This window comes from Amyelois transitella, chromosome 3 (genome assembly GCF_032362555.1).
Source record: "Amyelois transitella isolate CPQ chromosome 3, ilAmyTran1.1, whole genome shotgun sequence".
NCBI lineage: Eukaryota > Metazoa > Arthropoda > Insecta > Lepidoptera > Pyralidae > Amyelois > Amyelois transitella.
Genome location: NC_083506.1, coordinates 6,662,783 through 6,689,487, shown reverse-complemented (window position 1 = coordinate 6,689,487; position 26,705 = coordinate 6,662,783). Strand labels below are relative to the sequence as shown.

Genomic DNA, 26,705 nt, shown 5'->3' with positions numbered 1-26,705 from the left:
CTAGAGATAAACAAACAAAAGCATTTTTAATACAAAGTCTTTATTTTTAGTCTTAAATTCTTTATTACAGGCTCTGTTAAGGGCATTTAAATTAGCGAAATATGTATGATTAAACAGCTTTATGTGTCGTTCTCTTAATGTTTACGCTAAAATTCAATTGCTGAAGTCTGCTTCCGATATGTTTTCCCTTCCATTTCTAATGTTTTGCCTAAACAAATTGACCATGGCAATATTTTATTATTTATTTCTCGTATACAAAATCACATTTTCACATATCTATCATGTTCCTATGCTTATGATCCGGTTGCGCACTGGCTGTTGGGAACCCAGAGACCGCTATTTTGCTTTCACCCGCCAGAATATAGGTATAGGTATACAATATAAGTTTTTCGCAAATTCCACGGGATTTTCAATTATACAAACGCAAAATTACAAGAAGATTGGTTCAGCAGATAACGCGTGAAGAGAAAACAAAAAAACTAACTTATTAGTTGTGATTATATTTCAACTATATTCGTCCACAGTCACAATTGCAGTCATTGGTCAACATATGTTTATGTTAAAACGAAATTTAGAGAAAAATAAAGTTACCTATAGCTCAAGTGAGTTTAACTAATTAATCGTAATTACTTCACCTGTAAAAATTGTCACTGCCCACATTAATGTTGCTTGCCACCACATAAAGGTATTTTAATCAAGTATTTAAATTAAATTTTTTTGACTATTAATACACTACTTATATGTTTTTCTGATTCTAATAAGTTAATCTGATCTCTGACCCTCGACTCTTATAATTCATGAGAAATATAACATTCAGACTTAAAATGTATAGGAGTTACTACTTACTTACGTTGTTACTGTATGTTTAGAATTTTCCATAAAACATTTTATTTCACCAGTTTATCGGTGTCATTAAATGCAATAACAACATTCTGGTACTAACAGTCTCGCAACTTAGCTGCGGATAGACTAGACATACTTCAAGAAAAAAGGGTTCCCCGTAGAGAACGGAACCCTTACAAGAATCAAATATTTGCTGTACATACGCAATAGGTGCGTTTAAGATGTGACTAATTCCATCTTCCTATATTTCTTTCTGAAGGTGGAGACGGGGTCCTTGAAGAGCACGGGGTCGAGACGCAGCACAGAGCGCAGCAGCGGCATGTACCCCCACGCCGTAGCGAAGGTGTTGAGGCACGATTGCCGCTGCACGAAGTGCTCTGGGTCGCTCCACGATGATCTACTGACATGAGCATAATTAGAACGAATACCAATCCGCATTAGCGGCAGAGGGCCCAAATGGAAACATACCTAAGTGAGATTAAGAACAACTTCCTCCTTCTGGCGTTAAACCCGAATACATCCTTACCGCTCTGAAAAAAGAGCCAGGGGCTACGCTAAACTGCGCCTGAATTCAGGCTTGTCGGGTTTTCATACGAAACGACTAGTTACCTGTCCTACGGAACCTTTCAAGGGGAATCTACAGGATGGATCATGGTAAAAGCAGCAATAAATAAATGTCGCCTTTTTCGACATGCATGAGAGAGAGATGGAGGATGAGTTTTTAAGTGCCGGGCGTCAAGTCAGTAATAACTCCGTGCTTCGCAGTCATTCACGCGCGATGCACGACGAGGCATAACGTAGGCTGTGCGTTGCCGTACTGTGCCAAAATTGCACGATGCATCTTCGCCGCACGCGCTACCATAATAACATAATCTGAGGAACTTCCACTCACCTGTAGCGAACGTGTTTGTATCGGCGGCGTTGCGCCAGCTTGAGCGGAGGGCGGCGCGTGAGGTGCGCCACGAGGCAGTTCAGCAGGATGTCCTCGCAGTTACTGGCGCGCTGGACGGCCAGCCGCAGCGCGGGCGCGGCGTTGCCGTACTGTGCCAGCGTCGCACGGTGCACCATCGCCGCGCCGGCCAGCACCATCGAGTACGCGCTGCCCCATTTGCTGCTGTAGCCCCATGTGCCCTTCGATGATATAACAATTAAATGACAGAACACTAAAAATATATTACAAGGTAGAGTTAGGTAGTTACTTTACACTTGAAGGCCATCACATTTTTGTATGTAAGTACTTTTGAATACTTGTAACCGACGGCTAATAGTTATCGATTTCTATTGCTATCCATGATCGAAAAAGGAAGTTCTTTCCTGGAAGTTGTCCCTAAGAACACCCAGTGAAAGAAAAGAAAAATGAAGCTAAGATGTGATGTCAATGTGTTAGAAGACATATTTAGGTCTTCTTACACGTTGCCATCACATTATTAAGAAATTACCGGAGATTTTTATATAAGTACATTGTGTTCAATTTAATGCTATTGGGTGAAAAAAAACACATTATCATTATCAAAATATTGATCATGTTAGTCTTGTTGCCTCACCTTAGCCTCGTCCCAGTAATGCGTGCGCGCGGGGTAGCCCACGATGCGGTCGGGGAACTGCTGCCACACGCGGAACGCGAAGTCCAGCTCCTCGGCCAGCAGCGGCGCGTCGCCGTCCAGCGAGAACACGCCCGCCGTGCGCACCGCCCACAGCGGCTGCCAGCGCGCTGACACGCCTTGCCTGGTATGACACAACACTTACAATACGCTTATACCAAGGCCGTTGAAGCCTCTAAGCAAACAAAAACTTTTATGAAGGTACAGTCATCTGCAGAAGAAGGTTTTAGCCTTAAGTTGATGTGAAGTTTCGTGTTAATCCACAACATACCCCGGGTAATGTGTGGTGGCATCGATAACGAGCACCGGTAGCGGTTCCCGCGTGTCTCCGGCCGCCCGCGCCAGGGACACCAACGACGGCGCCGCGCGCTCGCTGTCCCACACTAGCACCACCTGGGAAACATTTTACCTTACAGATTACACTTACTCTTGACTGCACTCTTCCATAAAAGCTCAATTATTATATATTGAGAAGACCATGTAACTAACACAACTAAGTTGTACACTGCTGAAATAAACAAATTTTCTATTGGTAAAAATGATTATTTTAGTCTTGGCTGGCTATTTATGAATGAAGAGCGTAATACTATGCTAAAACTATAGATCTCCCAAAACTTCTTCTGTGTATTCTATATCTTCTGTTCTTATGATCAAGGAACACAAGCACGATTTGCTATATTAGGATCTGTTCTCTTCCATTTTCATGAGGCTACTTGATTACTAAATTCATTACCTATATGAATTTGATTGACAAAATTTTGTAAATTAAAGTTCTGTATCTTTTATGTTACAATGAAACGCAAGCATACCTTTTCGCAGAACTCGCTGCCCGCAATGTTGGCGAGCAGTTTATGCAGCGCGGGCGACGTGGCCTGCACATAGAGCAGCGCCGTGTAGGAGCGGCCGGGCGAGGGCGGCGGCGCGGGGGGCGGGACGGCGGGCGCGGGCAGCGGCGCGGGCGGCGCGGCGGGCGCGGGCGGCGCGGGCGGCGCGCGCGCGGCCGCGGGGTAGTGCGCGCGGGAGTCCCCGTACGAGGCCAGCGTGCCCAGCGCGCCGGGCGACCCGTTCCAGATCAGAGCTTCCCGCTGCCGAGACGTTCGATGTGCTAAGATACGCTCGAGCAGTATCTGCAAGGATTTTACGTTACTGAATTCGTTTATATAGTTCCTTTTATGGAGTAACTTTTAATGGGAAGGAGGCTCATTGCGATGGGAATGGAGCTATCCCTCACCTCTAGAGTTGGTAGATCAGCAATCTTAACGGACCAAAATATGATCACCTCCATAGAAAAAGTTAATTCCATTTTTTATACGAGTGCCTTTATTGCATGTCCAATTTTAGATTCAGTTTTATGACACTATCATACTTACCTCTACTGTAGTGAACACAATTTTTTCGATTGACGAGAAATACTGCTCCCACAATAATTGCGTTTGCTGACGCAGTGCGAGTATGCGCTCAGGGGGTACTGAACGTACTAGCTCTGGCACCTAAAATAATAAACCTAAAGTTATATTTACCCAGTCACCAGTACAAAAATCGCCATTATTAATATTTACAAATCACAAAAGTATGTGATTTTTATTTTTCTTAAAGTAAGTACTGTATATAATTTTGTGTACATAAATAAATAAATAAATAAAATAAATAATTAAGTACCTGCAATAATAGACGCTCATCGGCCCATATAACGGCACGCCGCCAATCGATACGTTCATCAAAAGGAAGTCGCCAGCCGTTACTCAGTAATACAGGCACACATCCAGCTGCTAACGCTTCTAGAAAACGGTAGGAACCGAGGCGGCGACCGCGTGCTACCAGGCAAAATGTAGAATTTGCCAGTAGCTGCTCATAGTCAAATCTATAAACATAAAAAACATTGATACATATAGTCACATCTATGTCCCTTGCATAGACAGAGTTAATTCTTCTGAGACTCTGAAAAGCCACGTTTAGATATATAGCACAATGATGTGACCGAGACTCAAATAGTAACAGGTAGCCCATAGCGTACAAAAGGAATCCCAAATCTATTAGCCATTTCGATTGTCACATTTTACGACATCGATGGGAAAAATATGGATCCTGTGGTCTGTGTCTGTGTGGTCCTTTTATAAAGTGCCGGGAATTCACACGGCACAATATATAAAAAAAAATAAAAGTTGAATCTTGGAAGTCAAAACGAATTCAAACTAGGACAAAAGAGTAATTACTTATCATATTCACGATTATCTTCATCACACCTCTCGTCTCTTAAGTCTTTCCAAGATTTTCCATGACGACATGTGGTAACTAATATAAGATTATTGCCATCATGCAAATGCCACAAGGAATTTCTTGTTTCACTACCAATTCCATGCACATAACGCTTTCCTTTAAATGCTAATAAATGGCGGCGTGGAGCTGGAAATGGATTAGCTGTTGCAGCAGGAGGTACTCCTCCTTTTTCTGGATGCTCTTTGTGAAACAATGGCAAAGATATGTCAAAGCCGTCTCTGAATATATTCTCAGAAGCACTTGCTCTGGCCAAAATTGCTTCACCAGGATCAAATCCTAATGATTCCTCAGAATAATCTGGCCAAGTCCCAGCATACAAATTAAAAATAAGATGATTTTTACCATTTTTCCAGTAAGGTAAACGGGACAATCTTGAACCTACATCAGGCACATGTTCTGGTGATAAAGGATCAGCATCCAAAGTGTCTATGGCAGGTAAGAATAAACATGCCTGATTGGGATCCCTAGTGGCATACTGTGACTCCCTGATCACTGATAAAACTTTTCTGTATGATGTGCTCACTGGACCCTCAGTAGGATAAACATATATTTTAGGATCATTTCCACACTTTGAAAAATCAAAACAAGTTTCCATGCGACATGATTTTTTTGTAGGATGCGGCTGCCTCTGCATTTGTGATGATGCTTCTGATAATTCATCTAAAGTTGCAAATGAAGGCAACTGATCACGACGACTGTGTTCAACCAATTCTGACTTCAGAGGATGTCCACAAAAATAGCAGAGAACCAAAAAGATCAATGATATAATAAGGAATATATAACGCTTCTTGGCTTGCATTTTGGCCTGGAACAAAGAAGTTTTTAGATTTTAGTTTCTATTTTGAATGCTCTAGCTTATAGGGCTAGAGTGTCATTGTATGCTTTTATAGTACATTATTAATATAAATGATCAACAGTTTGGTCAGCGCAGGCAGGCAATGTTTATGGAAATGCTTTTCTTTCTGGATTACAATTTATTTAAAAGTGATTTTTTCCAAACAAATATATGCTTATAGCAATCTCCGATAATGTAACTTTCTAATGGTGAAAGATTTTTTTTAATTGGTTTGGTATCTTCGTAGATTACCCGCCTCAAACATACAAACGCTTACCTCTTTATAATCTGAAAGTTTGTGGCTGTATATTGATAAAAACTGTAAGGTGCTCAGTTAAAATGCATGATGCACAGAAAGGCACAGGTACAAGTCCTACCTCGGCCATGTATCAGTGAGTATTTTCAAAGTTATCAATGATAAAACAAAAACAAATCAATGATAATACTAAAAACTATTGTTTTAGCCTCAGTAGATGTATTTACTTTTATTTTTATTTTATTTCGAAAAAAATATCTAATGTTACGTTTATGATTTTATTATGTGTAATAGAAAAATAGATATGGATAATTTTATAAATGCGAGTTTGTAAGGATGTGTGTGAAATTTAGTACACGAATAGAATATAACGTGGAATAACACAAAGGGTAAATTTTATCCCGAAACTCCCACGGGAGCAAAGAAATAGGTATGATGAATGTGTAACTTACACTGAGGTTGTGGAAAATCTTTAGAGAATATTTTTTTATTTTTTTGAAGAATTATTTTATGATTTAAGAATAGAATTACTACGAATGTCAAGAAAACACTCTTGTGACAAACAGTATAAAGTTCTGGGAAAACATGCTCTTTTTCACATACCTACCTACATTCATAAAATCTAATCAAAATTTTTTCAAAAACAAATCTCATACATATTTCTTGATCAAGTCTAATAACTCTACCTAATTAGTTTGTGGCCAAGCAGGCCAAGTCGGCCAATCTTGACACTGACACAAAGGCATCACATTTTGACAGTTATTAATGCGAGTTTTGTTTTCATTTCGTGAATCGTAAATCATGGGCAATAAAGCTTCAATGCCCAAGTTCGGCGCACGATCTTTTTTCACATCGTTGGACCTATGTTCGATTCTCGACAAATGATAGTATTATTTTTGTGTTTTTAATTGCATTTTTTTAAGTTTTTTGTTTTGTTTTCACTACTTACTTTTTATGAATTTTCATTATGGACATCCACCGGTCACCCAGGTACTAAAACATTTATAGCGTTAAAATTTATCGCATTCGTTATTCGCACTTTATCGCACCACCAACTTACTTTTCCAACTTACTTGCTTACCTACTTACTTACCAAATTACTTGCTTTTCATGACATTTGACACCATTTGAAATAATTATCACTCTTTCAGCGAAAAGGCAAGCAGTTCCTATCGATTGAGGAGAGGTATGGAAATGGATTGGAGTGTGAAAATGGAGTTAGATACATAGATACATACATACTGGCTGTTGCCCGCATACTGGCAGGCATGAGTTTGCCTGCTATTTGCAGGCAAACTAATTTTTTTTAGTGAACCTTTTTATGAAACAAACTTTAAATGCTTTTCTGAGTTAAAACAAAGCAATTAGTGAAAGTTTTAAGTAAATCAGTTCAGTATTTTCGGAGATAAGCGTGATAATGCAAACAGACAGAAAGACAAAAAAAAAATTTTTTTATATTATTTATTCTAAGTATCCCTCTATACATTTCAGTCAAAAATACTTAATGTACAGACAAAATATTTTTACTGTTTTATTATATGTATAGATAATCACGTCTATATCCCTTGCGGGGTAGACAGAGCCAACAGTCTTGTAAAGACTGATAAGCTACGTTCAGCTATTTGGCTTTAAGTTAGAATAGGCTATTTGACTGTAATAAAAATATAGGTACATTTCTTTTATGTCATCAGTCTTAATATTATTTTTTTGGAGCGATTTGTAATAACGCGAGATAAAAATATTGCATTATATTAACAAAATCCGTCTCCGAAAATTAGTTTTTTATGTAGATGTCACGTGACTAAAAATGACCGTGATTGGCTATTTCTATTATGACGTAAATTATCCATAAACAGACTGTGGATCGTACCGTTCCTTGGTGTTCGCTATTATTTTTCAAGATTTTATAAGTGTTTTATCGCTCAGGATTGCTCAGATAACATAGGTATTTAATAATGGAAACCAATTTCGAGAAAGCTGACAGTCGAAACCTACCAAAAGTGGATGCAAATGGTTGGCGTCTTCTTCAAAGACAATCCAGATTTTTAAGCTGCCGAATAATAAGAACTTATCATCGTAAATACTCACATCAGGTACTGCACAACATTTATAGAAACTCATTTTAATAATTTTCACACATATGACGTGGCACAAGTTAATTAAAACAAGATAAAATCAAAACTATTCGAAACACCAACAAGCTCTGTATGATATTTATGCGAAATTTACGTCACTGCCTTCCATGGCCGCCATATTGCTAAAAGTCGCGTTTTGGCGGCATATTTGAATATTGCATTTTCTTTTTCGATTTTTTATAAAATAGCTAAAATAAAGACAGAAAAGTGTTTTTTTAGGGCTCCTTATAAACAAATAAATACCTACCCTAAGATAGTTTTTAGAACATTGTCAAATAGCCTATTGAGATTCAAATAGTGATAGGTTGCTAGCCCATCGCCTAAAAGAATCCCAAGTTTATATGCCTACCCCTTAGTCGCCTTTTACGACATCCATGGGAGAGAGTTAGAGTGGTCCTTTTCTTTTTCTATTGGTGCCGGGAACCACACGGCAGTTACATACATAATAATTTAAACTCGTACACTTTCGTACGTAGGTACATACGCATATTCTATATTCAGTTAAATATCTATTTTTCTGAAATGATTAAACTCAAAACCACTAGACTGATTTTCGCGATCGCAAATGTCTTCGTCTTCACTTCAATTCACTACTTGTAATCGCTCTTCTGCTTTATTGTCTGGCTTTGTTTTTTTTACATTCTTATTAGTAAAGATGCTTAAGATAGCTCGACAACCTGGATATAACTCATATTGCACTCTAAGTATTCCGGACTTTAATCTTTTGGCTACAGGTTCTTCATTTATTGCTAGATGCAATGCATCTTCTTGACTCAAATTTTTCAGATGACTTGCTTCTATTTTTAAATCACACCTGTCAGCGCCATCAACCTGTGAGAGGAGATTTTTATATTTAATTTTATTTGTCTTTATATAAAAAAAAAATTAATTAGTATGCCAAAACAAGAATTGGCCGAATTCTAACCTTTCACCGGAAAGTGGTTAATATTTCGTTAAATTATTGTCTATCATAAAGTGTATTTAATTAAATGTGTTTATTTTAATCTTCTTAGTTATGAGCTTTAGAAACTTGCAATATTCTCAATATTTCATTCACATCGAAAACATAAACACGGGTGCTGGTGTCGAACATCATCGAACATAGAATTTTATCGATAAGAAGGGTCTAAGTTACTCGTATATTAAAAGTATTTTTTTTCGTTTTAGTTTACCAAGGAATGAAACTCGGCGAAAGGAATGGCTATAAATGATTGGCATAGAAAATATCCGGCCAGGAATAAAACACTTCCATGTGTGCCGCGGTTCTCCAGGCCTAGCCTGGCGGAAGATCTTGCCTTTGGTGGCGGTCGAGCCCGAATCAGCGTTCCCGCTACAGGCCTCTTCAAGGGCCACAAGAGAGCAATCGACTTGACAACAATCATTTGGCACTCGCTTATCATAAAGTTTATATTTATTATATAATTTAGTCAAAACGACATCTCGAGGATTCAAAAGAACATAATTATCTCTTAGTTATTGATATCATTTATCTGTTAACCCCTATAAACGTGAATGTCGGGGTCATCCGTTTTGTGTGCAAACATTTTGTGCACATCATAATTATTTTCGGAATTATTATATATAATGAATAATTTCAGCATCAAGGCGCACATAAACATATTTGAATACAATTATTTGACCTAAATTAGTAAAATAATTAATCAATATTCCCAGTAAAATCCTATTTTGGTAACGATTCCAGCAGTATTGAATGCCCTGGCAATGTTCTCGGGCACGGTACGTCACTTATTGCAGCCCTTTGGGGGACTGATTTATTTACAAAAAAAGAAACCTTAATTTGAACTCGGGTATTTAACTACATCCACACCAAATTTCATCACAAATGGTCCAACGGTTTAGCTATAATCTGAATCATAGAGTACTAAGTATATTTGATTTCCAAACACCTTTTATCAGAATGACATAGGTGATAGATAAAATATTGTTGGACCTTAGATTATGGCCAAGATAGTTAGGATTCCCGATGTAGAACCAAATCACAGACGTATAAAACTTTAAAGTTATAACTGTGATCGGAAATGAACAATCTTAACTCACTTATCCACCGATTAAAATATTATCGACTAAAAAAACAAGTAAACATCTCTAGTCCGCCATGTTGGTAACCCGGTTTGTTTATTTAGGTATGCAGGTAAAGTACATGCATAGGACACTTCCATAGGATAGTTCTTCAGAGTAGTAGTACAATTCTTAGGTTTTCTCACATCTCTACGCTACAAGTAACAACATCTAATCACGCGACGCTATCAGCCAATAACAAAGTAACAGAGTCTGAACTATCGCTACTGCGACAGGTTCATAGTTATATAAATATAATGTCTTAAACCTACTTTGCACAACAACGACAACTTGTAATCGTCGTCAACTTCAGGCCATTTCTGCTCTAAAATGCTTTTATCCCAATAAATTTTGCCATCTGTCGAGTGGCACACCCTGTTGGGGGCTTCCATGAATCCAGCCCACAATTCCGAACAAAAATGTGGCATAACCGGCGACAGCATTATAATTAAATAAGCCAATGCAATTTCAAATTCTTTACTTTTACTTATGACTTCAGGTGGCACTTTATTCTGAAATCAAAACCAATATTTTTATTTATACAAATTTATGTACACAGATAACATTGAGAATAATAAACACAAGAAACAAAAGTACATAGGTTCTACTTATTTCTAAAGAAATCTCTTCCATCAGACCCGAGACAGGAGACATGATGGAAAGGAATTTTTTTAGAAAATATATCTTCACAGGCACATTTTCACGTCATTTTAAAAATTCAATAAAGATAAATAGATTTAATTTTAATTTAATTTAGATTAATTTATTTTTATTTTATATATTAGTATTTGTCAAATTTGCTACAAAATACCTAACCATTGAAAAATAATAAAGAGCAATATGGTAATAAAGAGCATAATGATAAGCTTATAAGAACAACCATCCAAACACCAATCTTCTTTTAGTTAATTTTATGTGTACAATAAAATCCTTAACCTTTTTAAATCTTCTTATGGATTTTTAAAGGGTTTTATAATAATATAGCTAGTCATCTTAGACCATTACATGTATATTATTTTTAACATCTTGCATGTCAATAACACTATTTTCTTACTTTTTACAGATAAAATCAAAATAGCAAGAAAAAATAGTCTTACCCTCAATGTATTTGTTAAGCCCTGCAATCTCGAGATTCCTACGCTCAGTTTCTGTGTGTGTTTAAAGTGATAAGTTGTAGTTGCAATGAAATAATTTCTTGATTCTCGTAAATTTAACTCGAATTTAGCAAATTCTTCAGTAGTCAATGTGCTACTAACAAGCGTTTCATTTCTATATTTTAAAAAGTCCCGGATGGTCAGCCACAAACGGTGTTGCCAGTTCAGTATCCCAGGTACAGCTGAAAATAATTGTGATTACAGTATTATGTACATTACAGTATTTGTATACTTAGGCACCATCATTTTAACTGTGATTCAAGTAGAGATAGTTTAACAAGAATCTAAACAATAAGTTAAGATATAATTTATGGCTTACTGGCATCAGACCAACGTCGACTTGTGGCTGGTGGAACATCTGCCAATATAAGCAGTCTTGTTGCATCACATCCATATGTAGAAAGTAAATGTTCAGGGTTTTCACCATTATATTTTGATTTGCTCATCTTTTCCCATTGTGTAACAACAAGCTCTCCTGTTTCCTTCTCTTGAAATTCCTTACCTACTTTTTCGACCTTTTCAGGAGGTAAATATTTGCCTGTTGATTTCAACTTATATGATTGACCCATCACCATACCTTGTACCAAAAGCTTTTTGAAAGGCTCACATGTTGGTGTCCATCCAAGTGAATGTAAGAAGTAACTCATAAAGCGGGCATAGTACAAATGCAAAACAGCATGTTCTTTACCCCCGATGTATATATCAACAGGTGCCTTATTCAATAATTTGGTTTTTTCAAAGGGAAATGATTTATTATTGGGATCCAAAAAACGATAGTAATACCAAGAAGAATCTACAAATGTATCCATGGTGTCCGTCTCCCTTTTAGCATGTTTTTGACATTTTGGACACCTACAGTTAACCCAATCATCAATTTTTTCAAGAGTTTGAATTTCATTTCCAGTGATTGTAGGCAAGGTTACAGGCAAGTCGTCATATGGCACTGGAACCGTTCCACATGATGGACAATGCACTATTGGTATAGGAGTTCCCCAATATCTCTGTCTGGATATTAGCCAATCTTTCAGATTAGAATTCACAAAATGACCTCCAACATTTTTACTTTGTGCAATACTTACAGCCCTTTCATTGTCACTTTCAATATCAATATGGTTTTTGTTTCCTGTTATTGATATATTTAAAGTTTTTGCCAACTTCATATCATATTCATCTGTTGCTGGAGATGCTATATAAACACTTTTTCCCACTGGATAGTTAACATCATCTGTGATATAAATTGGTAGTTCTGAACTTGTTATAGGGTTGTAACACTTTAGACTTGAACTATTAGTTTTATCTGCACCTTCAATCAATATATTACTCCTACTTATAAGTAAAAATTGTGCGTGGATGAACTTATGTGGTTGTTTTGTCCAAACATCAACACTTCTTAATTTATCTTGTACCATTAATTTAAAAGTTACCACTACACCATCACATTCACCAATCCAATGTTGTTGCAAGTTGATAATATCATTCCAACTCTCTAAATATTTACTGTTTAAACCATCATACAGCTGTTTAGCATATTTTGTGGTTTTAATATACCACTGAGTAAGAATTTTTGATTCAACCTTCGCCCCTGATCGCCAAGAGCAACCTGACTCATCCACTTGTTCATCTGCTAGTACAGTTTTATCAACAGGATCCCAATTTACTTTTCCCTGAAACCAATGATGTAATAATATTTTAAGAAAGATTTTAAACACATCAATGATGTCAAAATATTTAATAAAGGGATATAACAAAGTAGGTTTCATATTTTTGGGTGATACCTAAACCCATGTTCTATTAGATGACACATAATTTTAACATATTTGTTTTTTCTTTTAGCAAATGTTTAAATGTATATTGACAGTATATGAATAATTAAACATTTCCTAATGACTGTATGCAGGTACAGAAACATGTAGAAAAAATCAATAGTAAATAAGCCAATCTAACAATTAAACAAAAATCCATAAAAATATTACTTACTTTGCTCTGGTATGCCAATCCATTTTCAAATAACTTTAAGAATATGTATTGAGTCCACCGATAGTATTGAGGATCACAGGTTGATATTTCCCTAGACCAGTCAAAATCAAAACCCAGCTTTAACAGTTGATTCTTCATGGAGTCAATATTTGTCTTAGTCCAATTATGGGGTAAAATGTTGCGTTCTATGGCTGCATTCTCAGCAGGAAGACCAAATGCATCCCAGCCAATTGGATGGATGACATTTTTTCCAGTGAGAGCAAGAAATCGAGCTATTGTATCTGATATTGTATAAACTCTCACATGTCCCATATGAAGGTTGCCAGAAGGATATGGAAACATTGGTAGAACATAATGATATTCCCGATTTGAGTCATGTTTATCAAGGTAATGTTTCACCTCTTTTGACCAGTGCCTTTCCACTTTTAATTTGATATCAGTGTTTATGTCTTGTTGCTGAAATATAAAACAAGGATTATAAAGACATAACATTATAAAAACTAGTCTATATAGCAAAAAGATAATAACACTCACCCATAAACCCAAACTTGTTTTAGATCTTCGCAATATAGTTGAAATTAAAAATACTTTATTGATATAGTTATTTAATTTAACTTTTGCAAGAATCGCCATGATTATTATGTACTAATTAAAATAAACTTACTTTGTTGTATTTTTTAATGATAATTTATTTAGAAGCAGCGTATCTCCTATAATACATAAGGTATAATTTATAATCAATGTAAATGATGGAATTGAGATTCAAATAGTGACGACAGGTTGCCTGCACGTCGTCTATTGAATAAGTCTATAGAATACCAAGTTTGTTAGATTTTCCCTCAGAACCACAGATTAAATTTAAAGCGTGTTATTTTCAGTAACCGTAGAACAATGATTGATTAATAAATGTTCAAATATGTACTTAAATCAATACCTATTACATATTGAAACAAAAAATGTTATAAATATAATAGGTTCGATAACATTACTTTCTTACTTGAATCTCAGAGCTTGAATGAATGAATCGCTATTATATATAATAATATTTCTTCGACTTTTTTGACAGTTATCAATCCTTTTGGCATTGACTTGAATATTTCCCGTAAGATTTGCTATAAACAACAATGTATGGAAGCGAAGCTGCGAGCAACAGCTCGATTAATAATAAAAAAAAATCTATTGTTAATTGATATTTATATTAAATCCACACTACTTAAATTATTAACAGAAAAGATTTCACGGTACCCGGTTTCCCGGTACCAAAAAAAAGGACCACTCTATCTCTCGAATAAACTCAAAAACTACTGACCTTATTTAAAAAATACTTTCATCAGTAGGTATATCTACATTATCAGAAAGTGCCATAGGTACCTATATTTGTTTTGAAATGGTGCCGTGGTTTCCGCCAACAAAAGAAAAAATAATAGGACCACTCTCTTTTCTATGGATATCTTAAAAGGCGACTAAGGGATAGGCTTATAAACTTGGGATACTTCTTTTAGGCAATGGGCTAGCAACCTGTCACTGCTTGAATTTTAATTCTATCATAAAGCAAAACAGGTGAACGTGGCCTATCAGTCTTTTCAAGAGTGTTGGTTCTGCCTACCCCGCAAGGGATATAGACGTGATATATCTATGTATGTTTTGAAATAAGTTAGATTTCAGACAGGTTTCTCATAAATACAATATACCTAAATCATGACTTTTTCTAGGAGGGGTAGGCAGAGATCACATCTTGCCACTTGCCACGACCTCTGCATACCTACTTCTTTCGCTTCATTCATATTCATATTTCTCTTCATGCAAGCGGTTTCGGGAACTCTTGACCTGAGCTTTTGCAAACGTCTGCGATTTGCAAAAGGATCCAGGTACGTTTGCCTAGGCCTTCCCACTCCAATAGTCCCATTCACAATCCCTTTGTATATTTGCTTAGTCAACCTGCTTTCATTCATCCTCTCGACATGATCAAACCATCTAAGCATTCCCTTTTTTATTCCTGTCACTATATCCTCTTTCATGTGAATTGTAATGTCACAATATTCCCTTATCACGCTATTCCTTATCCTGTCACTCAGTTTTACACCTATCATACTTCTTAGTGCTCTCATTTCCACCGCGTTTATTCTGCTTTCGTGCTTCTTTTGGCACTCCCAACTTTCACTCCAATATATTACTGTTGGACCCAACACGCCCATCTGCACAGCTAATCGAGCCTCTTTGGACAACTTCTGACTGCTCATAAAGGCATCCGAAGCTCCATTCACCATGTTTCCCGCGTTCACACTCCTTTCAATATCACTATCACACTTGCCATCTGATGTAAACTTTGATCCTAGATATACAAACTCTTTCACTTGCTCAACTTTTTCTCCTCCAATCAAAATATTACATGCTGTTTCTTTCTCCATTAAAACCAGTGTTTTAGTTTTACTTACGTTCGCTTTCATTCCTTTCTCTTTTAAAGCTTCATGCATACCAGTTTACCATCTCTTGTAACTCTTCCTTTTTCTTCTTCTTTTAAGGTATTTGACTTTATTTTAAATTGGTAGTTTTTAGTATAGTTTAATTACATAAGAGTAATATTATCTTATAAAATTCAAAAAGGTAATTTAACTATTAAAATTCCAAGAATTTGAAGTATTTTATGTGTAATAATTTCCTAGATCTAAGATGTCCATGGATGTGATTGGCTATCAATGTCAGGTCGTGACTCGTGTATTGTCAGTTTGACTATTGTATTGACTTTTTTTGTGGTCGGCGGATGGTCGGGAAAATTACGAAGTTACGAAATTACGTAGAGTGCTATTTATTAAACAAAAAATTCCTATAAGTTTCTGGGTTGAATTTGTCTACCTATTAGGTACATACTTATTTGAAAATGGCGAAACCTAAAACCGAAGATTCTTCGGAAGACGCCAAGAAGATTGTAGATGATGCCAAAAATTTTATTGAAAAAGCTATTTCTGATATAGGAAAAACTTCAGCTACTAAGCAACTAATATTGGGTACTGCCTCGGGATGGTATGTATGTGTTGTTAGATCGTACGGTTCTACCCTTTTTAAATTTTGTTAAGAACAGTTGCATGTGAATCATTCAAATAAGTATAGTATAACCTTGAGAATTAGTGTTCAAACAAATAAATGATCTCTTTTGTGACTCATGCAGTTTTATATTTAAATATGATGGTATCTTAAATATAAATGTATATTTCAGGCTCTGAACAAACAATTTCAAATAATTATCTCAAGGAATTGCGTCCTTAGTTTCTTTTAAAAAATTGTATGATAATTTGTCTTTCCCAGTAGAATGGCATGCACAACCACATTTAATTTAAAAGTGAAATAGCGATACATCATGATAAAAACGGCGTCGCGCGTGCTAAGTTACAGGGCTGGGCAATCTTGTTTAAATAGGCACTAATCATTGTTGTAGCGTTTTTATGTACCTACCGAGTACTTTTCAATTATTCCTGCAAGGTAATAAATTAAATGGAATGTTTATTTGCCTATAGCTAAGAACAAATGGCATAATAAGAAAGTGTTTGTTTGTCCGTCTTAAACTTCAATATCACTGAACTAGTACATCATGACATAGGGACATATTCTTTTCATGGGAGCGGAGCAGAGGGCCATAGCCATTAGTGTGATAATGCTTTAGTAGGTATCATCATATCAGCTGCAACAATTTATATAATTCAATGGTTTTTGTTAAATACTTTCATGACATTCTTTTGCCTTGTGTCATTTAATTTGAGAAATTTTCTAGCTTTTTTTAAATATCATTATTATAAAATATTTATATAAAGTTTATTTAACACCGAAATCTTGCTGTAATTTGCAAACTATAAGAATTATATTTTTTTTAGGATAACAGGCTTTTTGACAATGAAAATTGGAAAAGTGGCTGCTGTTGGCATTGGCGGTGGAGTGATACTTCTGCACATAGCTAGCCAAAAAGGTTACATTGATATCAACTGGGATAAGATTAATAAGAAAGTTGACAAAATTACTGACAAAATTGAGAAGGAAACTACAGGAAAATCTCCTGCTTGGATTGAAAAAGTAAGTGTATACTATACATAATATTATGTAACTTCCCAAAATCCATGGAAGTGATTTTATTTAATGTCACAAGTGTGTAAGAAACAAAATATGCATGTGCATGCTATTTTATTTGACAAGTCAGCGTGGGTCCAACTAAAAACCCCAAAGTCAAAAACTTCAATCAGTCAATTAAAAGCTAGATTTTCACCATGCCCTAGCCAGGTTTCAAACTTAGGACCTTAAATGACACAGGCAAGCACACTACCGCCTGCCCCACAGAAGCCATCAATATTCTTGTTACATCTGTGTTACTTTGAATTCTATTACACTAAACTATAACGCGGGCCCGCATTCAAATGTTGTTCTTAGCTGCGCCACTCGGGCAAAGCCCCAAAAGGAACTATTTAAGTCTCATGTTCCTTTTATATATTAAAGCCCTTTTTCATAAATCCCACTGGCTACACTACCTTTCTGTGTAGTGTGTGTAGTACTTTTTCTAATCCTGTAGAATGCAATGCGAAAGTTTAAAATTAGTATCGCAAGACGACGCCGCCGAGCGAAACAGCGATAGTTCTTCGCACTTTAAAAAAAACAGTCGCTCGTGCCTGCTGCTGCAGTATGAAAATATAATATACCCTATGAAATTAAACTTAGAAAATTAACTAGTACAAATTCACTTTCCCATTTACATATAATAGTAATAAAAGCTTATATACTGAATAAATTAAATACCTACATACATAATATTTATGGTTTAAGGGTCTCTCTATTTAAAAGTTGGCCATGTGGTTCTGTCAGAATTACATGGCATATTTATGGTGCCAGAACTTATTTAACATCTTTAATCGATTTCTCAATTCTGAATCTATAGGTTTATTGCACAACATAAGTATGGGGATCAAAATATAACTCTTAATTGTTAGCTTTCTGAGTTCTCAAGGGTAGATTCCAGAATTTAGGTATAATCTTATATAATAAAAAATAGTGTGGGCGGGCTGCTTTTGTTCCCACACTGATTGTAAAAGTCAATCAGTCATCAAGTCACTGTTTGCTCTGTAAGGAATAAAGAGGTGTTTCCATGTATGTATGTCATCAAGGGAATGGCTTACAACTTGGGTTTCTTTTTTTGAGCAAACACCTAGCAACCCACTTACTGTCTGAACCTCAATAAGATGAATGTCTTTTCAAGACTTTTGGGTTTGTCTATCATGTGAGGGATAAAAACGTGAAAATACTTTAAACATCAATAGTAATCTTTTATACTCAAGTATAATTTTATTTGGCCAAAGTATTTGTTTGCAACCCAAAATATTTTAGGTAAAGGTTTTTGCAATGATATATTTTATTTTGTTGCAGGTATTATCCTTTGCCAAAGATAATTCCTATTATTCTGCAGGTTTTGCTGGAGGATTCTTTTTTGGCATTGCTTCTTCATGAATATCATATTTTGTTTCGATAAAAAAAACCTATTATTCACCATAAATACAGCTGTATTTCCGTTTTTCTTTATATAAAAATACCTAGATTTGACTGGGCTAAATATTGTATTGGCATAAAAATTAAAACCTCTTATGCAAAATCTCGCTTTTTTATATCATATTTAACCATGATTGAAATCTTGATATTTTCAGTCCAATCAGTTACTTTTTCTATGTCCAGGTAATTATTCTGTGGTTTTACTGCTTATTTAATGTCTTATAATACTTCTAGAGTACGCTCGCGGCTCGTTAATTCAAAAATGGCGTTTGTTTCCGTTCCCGCGGGAATTTCGGGAAATCCTCTTTTAGTGCACCACATACATAAGGAACCTAGGTACATGGCAAATTTCATAAGACGGTTAGGCTGTACGTTGATGTGTCCATCAGTTTATTCTTTTATACATTTAATATATGTATATATATATATCAGTGAAAAAAAAAACCACGTTTATCTCGCCATTTATTATTCCAACGTCACTCCCATACGGACACATTGTATATTTTACAAATTTCAGCTGAGTTTCTCTTGTCAGCTAAGTTTACAATGATTCATAGGGAAGGCTGACAGCTTTTTCTATATTCTGATAGTTTTTATCAATCATGTGGCATTTGCTGGAATAGAAATGGAATTTTGGAATGGGGAGCGAAGGCTCTGAGCAAAACGTAGGTGTTTCAATTTTTGGCTCTTCTTATAGGTTTCTGATGTGGTAATTATATTATTTACTAGCCGTGCCCGCGACTTTGCGTGGAATAGTTTTTTGGGCATCATTGAAGCCCTTTAGGAATGAATAATTTTGGCTGTTTTTTTCGCATTTTCCAATATTTCTTCTTCGCTCCTAATAGTTGCAGCGTGGTGTGATATAGCCTAAAACCTTCCTCGATAAATGGTCTATTCAACACAAAAAGAATTTTTCAATTTGAACCAGTAGTTCCTGCGTTTAGCGCGTTCAAACAAATAAACAAACTTTTCAGCTTTATAATATTATTATAGATTACAAGTGATCTTCATACTAAAAAAAATGAGAAAGTGAGTTTGTATATTGAAAAAAAATAGTGTTGGTATATCCGATTGCGATCTTATTTTTCTTGAATTGATTGTTGTCTTTTTGTTATAGGTTGAAAGATTTGTGGATCGTAAATTGGATAAAGCTGAGGATTTGTTTAAGAAAAAAGAAGTCAAAGCGAAACGTTGGTATAACAACTTCACTGGAGATGATCACTACCGAGCAACTGAAACTCACGTTTTTTTAGCGTCTTTTATGGCGGGAATGGCTATTGGTCTTGTTTGCGGCAAATAGACAATTAGACATCTTCCTTGAGATCAACCCTAGGAGATAGGGAAAAAAGGTTTCCTCTGGAGCCAGTTAAAGTGAATGAATGGATTTTAATGATTACTCTTGTAAGCATTAGAAAGTCACCGGATAATAGGTACGTACAGGAAACAGCATGCCAAGTTACCCAAATTTGTCTTTATTATCACCGCATAGAGCTCCATGAAGTGTTAGATACTTACTTGACGTGCGGTTAACCGTTCTGATATTATTATAGGTTCTGTAAATGAATAAGCTGCCCACAACTTACAAGAGACAGGATAGATTAATGTCAATATTTGTAAGATTAGTTTCGTAAACGGAGCTTTGGTTCCGAAAGTCGCGCGCACTAAAATGGGATTATTTAATGTCATTCACTTTAACATGATTCCTAATTTTTATTCCATACTTTAAAACTAATTACCATGTTTTGTATACCTATGTTAGTTACTTAAACATCGCTTAACTTACTAAACTAGAAGTAGAAAGTACTGATGTCCTGCGCATTTAGTCAGAGTTCAATAAATTAGGCTAACGAATTAGTATGGAAGACGAGATATTTTCTGCTTATATTATAATCCTATTATTTAGCATCTGCGTATTGTTTTTATTGTAACAATACGCAGATGCTAAAAGTCATTCAAATTTTCACGAAAGTTAATTTAAAAAATATAGCAATGGAAAATAATATATAATGACGCGGGGGCAAGCATAGATTATAGAAAATTGGAAGTAAGGGCCGCTAGGGCCCTGCCTTTGGAGTTGAATAGTGTATTTGAACTGTCCACCAGGTGAAAAGAATAACTGTGAGCCGAATTGTATTTATTTAATACTCACAATTTGATATTGCATTATATTAAAACGTCCTAATTGCCTATTGCAATGCGAAACAGCACAGTATAACACGCACTATCCTCATTGCAATAGGGATGCGAAAAGAAGAACAGATTTTAGCGTTCCATTCTCATCATTCAGTCATTTTTATTTTGTTTGGAATGTTTGAAATTAACACAGAAGGTAAAATTTCATTCTAACCATTTCACATAAGTACAAGTACTTACAACTTTAATATTTACCCCGATATACCTACCTGCGAAGAAATGTAGTGCTCTCAGAGCGCGCCATTTAAACCTGCGAGAATAAGCCCAATGCGCCTAAAAAATTATGTATCGAGGCGACGACTATAGGTAGAACTGTAAAAAAGGACAATTTCGAATAAACTTAAGAAGTTTTGTTTTTTTACTGCAAGTATTTATTTAGCAGTCGGTTTGCAGTGTCTTAATTAATGAATCATTTTACGCTAAATTCTAAGAGTATTAATGTAAAGTAGAATATGTTTTATTATCCTTGTTACTTAAGCATATTGTATTGTTATAAAAATAAAATTATAACTATCTTCGTATGGTTTATTTGTTAGATATTTTTGTTTGATTTATATACTTCAATTAAAGAAACCGATAAGTACTTGCAGAGGTTGGTGTGAATTGCGAACGATCGTGAAAAAATCGCTAGGCGGTGTGGAGGGCGTTCTGGATAGTGGAATGATCTGATGTGATCAACGTATTGGGTTGCAATCACGGGGAAAACTGGATGGGAAAAGATTCCATCCACTTTTTCGGTCACAATGAGCCTTTCCATATTGTTTACATCTTTCCTTGCAATGTGACCGAAGAATTCATGTAATACGTAGGCACACGGATGACAGTTGTGATATGTTGAGTTCATGTAATATTGAAACATTAGTCCGAAAAGCTGCATACATACATATAACCACGTCTTTATCCCTAACTGGGTAGACAAAGCAAACAATCTTGAAAAGATTGAAAGGTCACCTTCAGTTGTATGCCTCACTTGGGGAAATTGAAAATTTAACAGGAACATCCCAAATTCACCTGACTTGTGGCATCCCTAGGGGTTGAGGTATTTAAAAAGGAACATTGCCTTTGAATACATTTTTTATTTATGAACTTGTATCAAATTTATGGTAATATTTAAATAATTCTTTTAAAGGTAAACTTTCTAAAAACATTTTGTAATTTTGGATGTAATCCTTTTTTAACTGATAAACAGCTCTTCTATAACGCATTTTCTCAATGTTAGTTAAACACGACCATTCCGAATCATCCTCTTTTTTATTTTTAATCATGTGAAATAAATCGACAGCGTTCCTGTGAACAAAGAAGATTTACAGTAATGTAGGACGACTAAACGTTTCGAGAAAAGATAGGTAGGTACTTAAGTGTCCTTGTCCTTCGCTTAGCTCCCCTTTGCGTTTATATAGAATAAAGATTCGATATTACGAATTCTTTCTCTTTCTTGTCTTGGTAACATCCTCACCTCTCTGGAGAAAAGCGCGGGTTGCGCCTTTGACAATGCTTTATTGGGTAAGTAAGTCAGGTTTTTATAAGAAGCGACTCCCGTCTAACCTCCGCAAACTTTGCAATGAAACTTAATTGGATCATGTTTACACATCTAGTTGAACGTTCACAAGCCAATGTCTAATCTTTCTGATAAACCTCAAAATTAGAGAGATAGTTTGTGAATAACTACTTATAAAAAAGAAAATAAATAAACCGTGCATCTATTTGCGGTAGTGACAGGATAACCAACACCAATTAGTCTCCTGTGCACTGATATGGGAAAATTTCATTCTCATTTAAAAATTACTTGTGTATTTTACCTAACATTAGGAGGTGCCGGCTCTGATAAATCTACAATTTCGTCCATCTCATTTTCCAATTTGGTACTATTCGGCGGTTCTTGAATGGAACATTCTTCTGTTAAAGAACAGCTGGAAAATAATAAAACATATTAAGTAACTACATAATGAACAAATTTAATAAATAATTGCGGCAGTATTTTTAGAATTTTTTTTTACTATAACACACGGAGACTACGCGTACAGTCAACAGCATATCAAATAATCCTCACGAACTGTTCTCTGGTGACTCTATTCGATTATGCACATTTTTCGTCTTTCTTATCCTAACAACTCTGGTCATCAGCATTGTGTCTTCAAAAGGAAATTATGTACAGTGCTAGAAATATGAGTGATAATAGTGAAAATCACACATAGCACAACATCAGTTACATTTTGGCATGGGAACCAAACAGCTATGTGAAAATTAATCTATCTATAATGTTGAATTGGAACCATGTAACCATGCATTGGAGCAGGTACTGAATGAAGTCTCTTACTTTATGTTACTTGTATTTGCCGTTTTTTCATCTTGTTCACATATTATTGATGGTCTTTCTTCTATTGGTTGATCAATTACTCTTCTCACAAAGGTGTATGATTTACATATTTCATGTGACCTACATAAAAACAAATTATTTAATAGTACACAAGAATCTTTTGAAAATTTGTGTGGTATTAATTAAATTTGAGTACAAACAAATATATGCATACATAGTAAATTATTAACAAAGTATATTATAAGAAATATATAAATTAGACAGACAGTAATATTAATCCAACCTTTTATTAGGTTTCTTCTTCATATATGGCTTAAGTTTTTCTAAACGAAAAGCTATTTGATTCTGGTGTTTTTCTTTACATTCTATGAATTTTTGTGTGAATGTTTTCCTTTCATCTTCATTTAGAGTAATCCATGCCTTAACCGCTGCTAACAATATATTGTTCTGAAAGAGTAATACCTATGTGAAAGTAAGTTATTCAAATAACCAATAAAAATTACTATAAGTAGGGAAATAAGGATAATATTATCAAGAAATTAGATAAAGCTGCTTTGACATTTACAACATATCATTGTATATTAGGATATGTATTTACGTGTCTCTCTGTCAGGCATCACAGGATAAATTGATTATATCGGTTATCAGTAGAGATCGATATTCGGATGCATATTTACCGTTAAAAGTTAAAAGTTGGGGTGTTGGTTTAGTATGGAACATACAGAAGTCTGTACCTCAAAAATTCCGGGATTCAGCATTGATACACTTAATGTTCTAATTATGTATTCAAACTGTATTCATACTGACTAAAAAATCACACGGTATAATTCTGGAATTCCGGTAGGTAGGTAATTTTTTAATAAATATGATCATCCATCACTTATGTTTATAAAGGTGTTTATCATACCTAATATACGATAAGTTTCAATTTCTTGTTTAGTAAAATTTCCAGGATTCAAAATAATTCGAATCCTGAAAGCAAGAAGCCGCCTCCATACTTTCTTAGCCAAAATATTAGTTTAGGTAAATATGCATCCGATTATCCGATCCCTAGTCATCAGGCTTAAGTGTAAGTCAACAGTGGCAAATAGTACAGATATAAGAGATTCTGACCTTATCACAGGACAATCCTTTTTTCTTACAATACAATTTCAAAAATAATTCATATGGAGTCTTTGGATTTCCTATGGGCTTTTCATGGGTTCCCATTCTGTCCTGTAAGAAAATAAACTTTTCAAATAAAGGTATGGTGGTTTTGTGCTGCAATAATTATGAAATAAAACTAAAAGGAGTTTCAACTAGAAGGTGTGTTCTTCTAATACACACATTAAGTACAGACGGCCAACAGAATATTAAACGTCCTAAATGCACTGCAAATTCGCCTCTGTTACCTGGATAGAATGTTTGTAATTGGAATTTATTTGATTGTATACTTTCAGTTCGGTCGGCCAGTGTAATTATTTCTATAGTATCATACGAGGTAGGTAGGTACCCACTTTCTTTCACAACACGTTAAGTTAAGGTACCTATATGACATAGGCCAGGACCCTCGGATCAGACAGAAGTCAGGACCACAGTGTAGCGGAGTACTTTGTATGTAGACAGAGTATATATATATTTATTGACGACTTTGTTTATGTCCCGGAATAATAAAACCACAGAAACGGACTGATTTATAATATCCCCTTTGATATAGGTTCTTTGCACAGATATACCTAATTGGATAATTAAGAATAAAGATATAAATGCGTGCGAAAAGAACGTGCCTGTCAAAGTCAAAATTGACATAGGTTCGGACCTAAAATGGCGGCTTTTCGTAGTGCTGTGCGCATTATAATATCGATAGTTGCATTGCACGTTCCGTATGGTTCCGGCACCTTAAAATAGGACCACTACATCCCTTTCTCATCAATGTTTTTTTTTTGCTTTGCTCTACTTAAATAACGCTTAAAAATTTCACAGGATATTTATTTGTATATTACCTTTCAAAATAAATAAATAACAATAACGTAATTATTAGAGGTACATACAAAAAACGTAATATTGAAGCAATTTTTTGGTCGATTTTAATTAACAGATAGAAGGGTGTACTGTATATAAAAAAATAAGTAACAAACGTAATGATGGTACATGACCCTTTGTGCGCAAGTCTGACTCGCAGTTGAAATGTAAAATTATAAAAACTACCTCTAAATACTTTAAAACAAACACATGTGTTTATAAACCTAAATAGATATAAAATGCTTCGTCATAGTCAAAAGTAACATTGTCGATTGTTGATTTATATACATAAGTCGATTAAACTAATTTATCGGTCGTTGCCTTGTCAAGTTGCACGGAATGATAAGAGGCATTGTCCATAATTATAATATCAGGACAGTCCAGATTGTCCATCATTTTATAAAACCACTTAGAAAAGTCTTAAAGTTCATCTCTTCATGATACTTATTAGTTTTTTTTTTATTTAAATGCTAGTAAACAGTTTGGTATAAAACCTTTCGAAGTACTTACCTACGTGGCAAAACGACGAGGGGTCTTCCCAAACTCCTGTGCAGGAGTTGGAGCGAGTGGTCAGGGTCTTTTTACCCTCTTCACTGGTTTCATCGCTGCCTACGGCTGTAGGCAGGTCAATGGGGCGGCCGTGGCGGCCTGGGTCATCTTCTTCTATCTTCTGGGAGTTCCCATCGGCGGCGGCGTCGTCACTGAGCGACGACGTCTGCCGCAAGGCAGCGAGGTGAGGGCTTCACGCGACGGTCCGGAGGGCGGGCGTGGAGCGGCGCGATGCCGCGCAGGTGGGCGTGCGATGATGCGTCCGCCCTCTCAAACATCTTCGTGGCCAGCCTGGACGTGGCAAAATATAAGTCTTTTTCATTTGCCTTCAGGCACTTTGGTTGATGAGTGGGGTGTATCGTCGTTCCATGTTTTGCCTACAGAATTGTTTGGTATCAACCACGTTTCATTTAAAAACACAATTTTATCCCAATCGTCAACATCCTTTAATTTTCTCAAAAAATCAACTCTTTTAAACGCAACATAGTAATTTATTAGAATGTTTACAGCACTAAGAATGTAATAAAGGACAGAGACGCGTCTATTTAAAAATAAACATTTTTATATTCCTTACATATCGATATTCGTACTTCGTATGTACTTGTTCCGAACCTGTTATTTGTGCCCCACCTAGGGATGATCGATATTAAGAAAACATCGATGTTAACATCGGATCAAAAGTATCGATGTGCGATAAACATCGATTCAAAAACATCGATGTAAAACATCGAAACGTATAATATTGATGTTTTTTATAAATATAATAAAACCGTCTATTAAACTATTTATTGTTGTGTTAATAACAGAAGTAAAAAAAAAATATTAACAATCCTAGTATCTTTTGTCCACACTTTGGAAAAAAAATCCTTTGACGGGTTTTTCTCTTCAATCGGTTACGTTGCTGGTATAGGAGTTGGCCAGCTTTATAAAAAACCCTTTCTAAAGCTGTGGATATAACAGTGCAACAT

General features: G+C 35.5%; 4 protein-coding genes across 14 annotated transcripts; 1 reads left to right on the top strand and 3 right to left on the bottom strand.

Moving 5' to 3' along the window:
• Positions 1-40: 40 nt before the first annotated feature.
• On the bottom strand, positions 41-6,537 carry LOC106135529 (exostosin-1). Of its 6 annotated transcripts, none has more exons than XM_060947730.1 (9): positions 6,416-6,537; positions 4,658-5,526; positions 4,104-4,305; positions 3,815-3,934; positions 3,254-3,571; positions 2,716-2,837; positions 2,388-2,568; positions 1,736-1,974; positions 41-1,243 (listed from the first exon to the last, which is right to left on the bottom strand). In XM_060947730.1, the coding sequence occupies exons 2-9, from the start codon at positions 5,518-5,520 to the stop codon at positions 1,060-1,062; spliced, it is 2,229 nt and encodes a 742-aa protein (XP_060803713.1). In that variant the 5' UTR covers positions 5,521-5,526; positions 6,416-6,537; the 3' UTR covers positions 41-1,059. The 6 variants fall into 6 exon arrangements, with proteins under 6 accessions (XP_060803713.1, XP_060803709.1, XP_060803723.1 ...); XM_060947726.1 differs by having other exon boundaries at positions 6,265-6,527; XM_060947740.1 differs by having other exon boundaries at positions 6,499-6,518.
• Positions 6,538-7,255: 718 nt separating this feature from the next.
• LOC106135490 (leucine--tRNA ligase, mitochondrial) lies at positions 7,256-14,176 on the bottom strand. Of its 2 annotated transcripts, XM_060947578.1 has the most exons (7): positions 14,092-14,109; positions 13,692-13,867; positions 13,158-13,613; positions 11,500-12,844; positions 11,124-11,362; positions 10,299-10,538; positions 7,256-8,778 (listed from the first exon to the last, which is right to left on the bottom strand). In XM_060947578.1, exons 2-7 carry the CDS (start codon positions 13,788-13,790, stop codon positions 8,530-8,532), a joined length of 2,628 nt encoding a protein of 875 aa, XP_060803561.1. In that variant the 5' UTR covers positions 13,791-13,867; positions 14,092-14,109; the 3' UTR covers positions 7,256-8,529. The 2 variants fall into 2 exon arrangements, with proteins under 2 accessions (XP_060803561.1, XP_060803565.1); XM_060947582.1 differs by having other exon boundaries at positions 13,822-14,176.
• A 1,704-nt stretch (positions 14,177-15,880) lies between these two features.
• On the top strand, positions 15,881-21,407 carry LOC106135492 (FUN14 domain-containing protein 1). 2 transcript variants are annotated; one of them, XR_001228629.2, is made up of 4 exons: positions 15,881-16,178; positions 17,024-17,219; positions 18,558-18,860; positions 19,795-19,928. XR_001228629.2 is itself a non-coding variant. In XM_013335807.2 (3 exons), the coding sequence occupies exons 1-3, from the start codon at positions 16,036-16,038 to the stop codon at positions 19,975-19,977; spliced, it is 522 nt and encodes a 173-aa protein (XP_013191261.2). In that variant the 5' UTR covers positions 15,882-16,035; the 3' UTR covers positions 19,978-21,407. The 2 variants fall into 2 exon arrangements, 1 of the variants encoding a protein (XP_013191261.2); XM_013335807.2 differs by lacking the exon at positions 18,558-18,860 and having other exon boundaries at positions 15,882-16,178; positions 19,795-21,407.
• Positions 21,408-21,731: 324 nt separating this feature from the next.
• On the bottom strand, positions 21,732-24,972 carry LOC106135491 (uncharacterized). 4 transcript variants are annotated; one of them, XM_013335806.2, is made up of 6 exons: positions 24,579-24,972; positions 24,301-24,402; positions 23,471-23,634; positions 23,188-23,307; positions 22,670-22,780; positions 21,732-22,157 (listed from the first exon to the last, which is right to left on the bottom strand). In XM_013335806.2, exons 2-6 carry the CDS (start codon positions 24,394-24,396, stop codon positions 21,950-21,952), a joined length of 699 nt encoding a protein of 232 aa, XP_013191260.1. In that variant the 5' UTR covers positions 24,397-24,402; positions 24,579-24,972; the 3' UTR covers positions 21,732-21,949. The 4 variants fall into 4 exon arrangements, with proteins under 4 accessions (XP_013191260.1, XP_013191257.1, XP_013191259.1 ...); XM_013335803.2 differs by having other exon boundaries at positions 21,733-22,157; positions 24,684-24,972; XM_013335805.2 differs by having other exon boundaries at positions 21,733-22,157; positions 24,714-24,972.
• Positions 24,973-26,705: the final 1,733 nt, after the last annotated feature.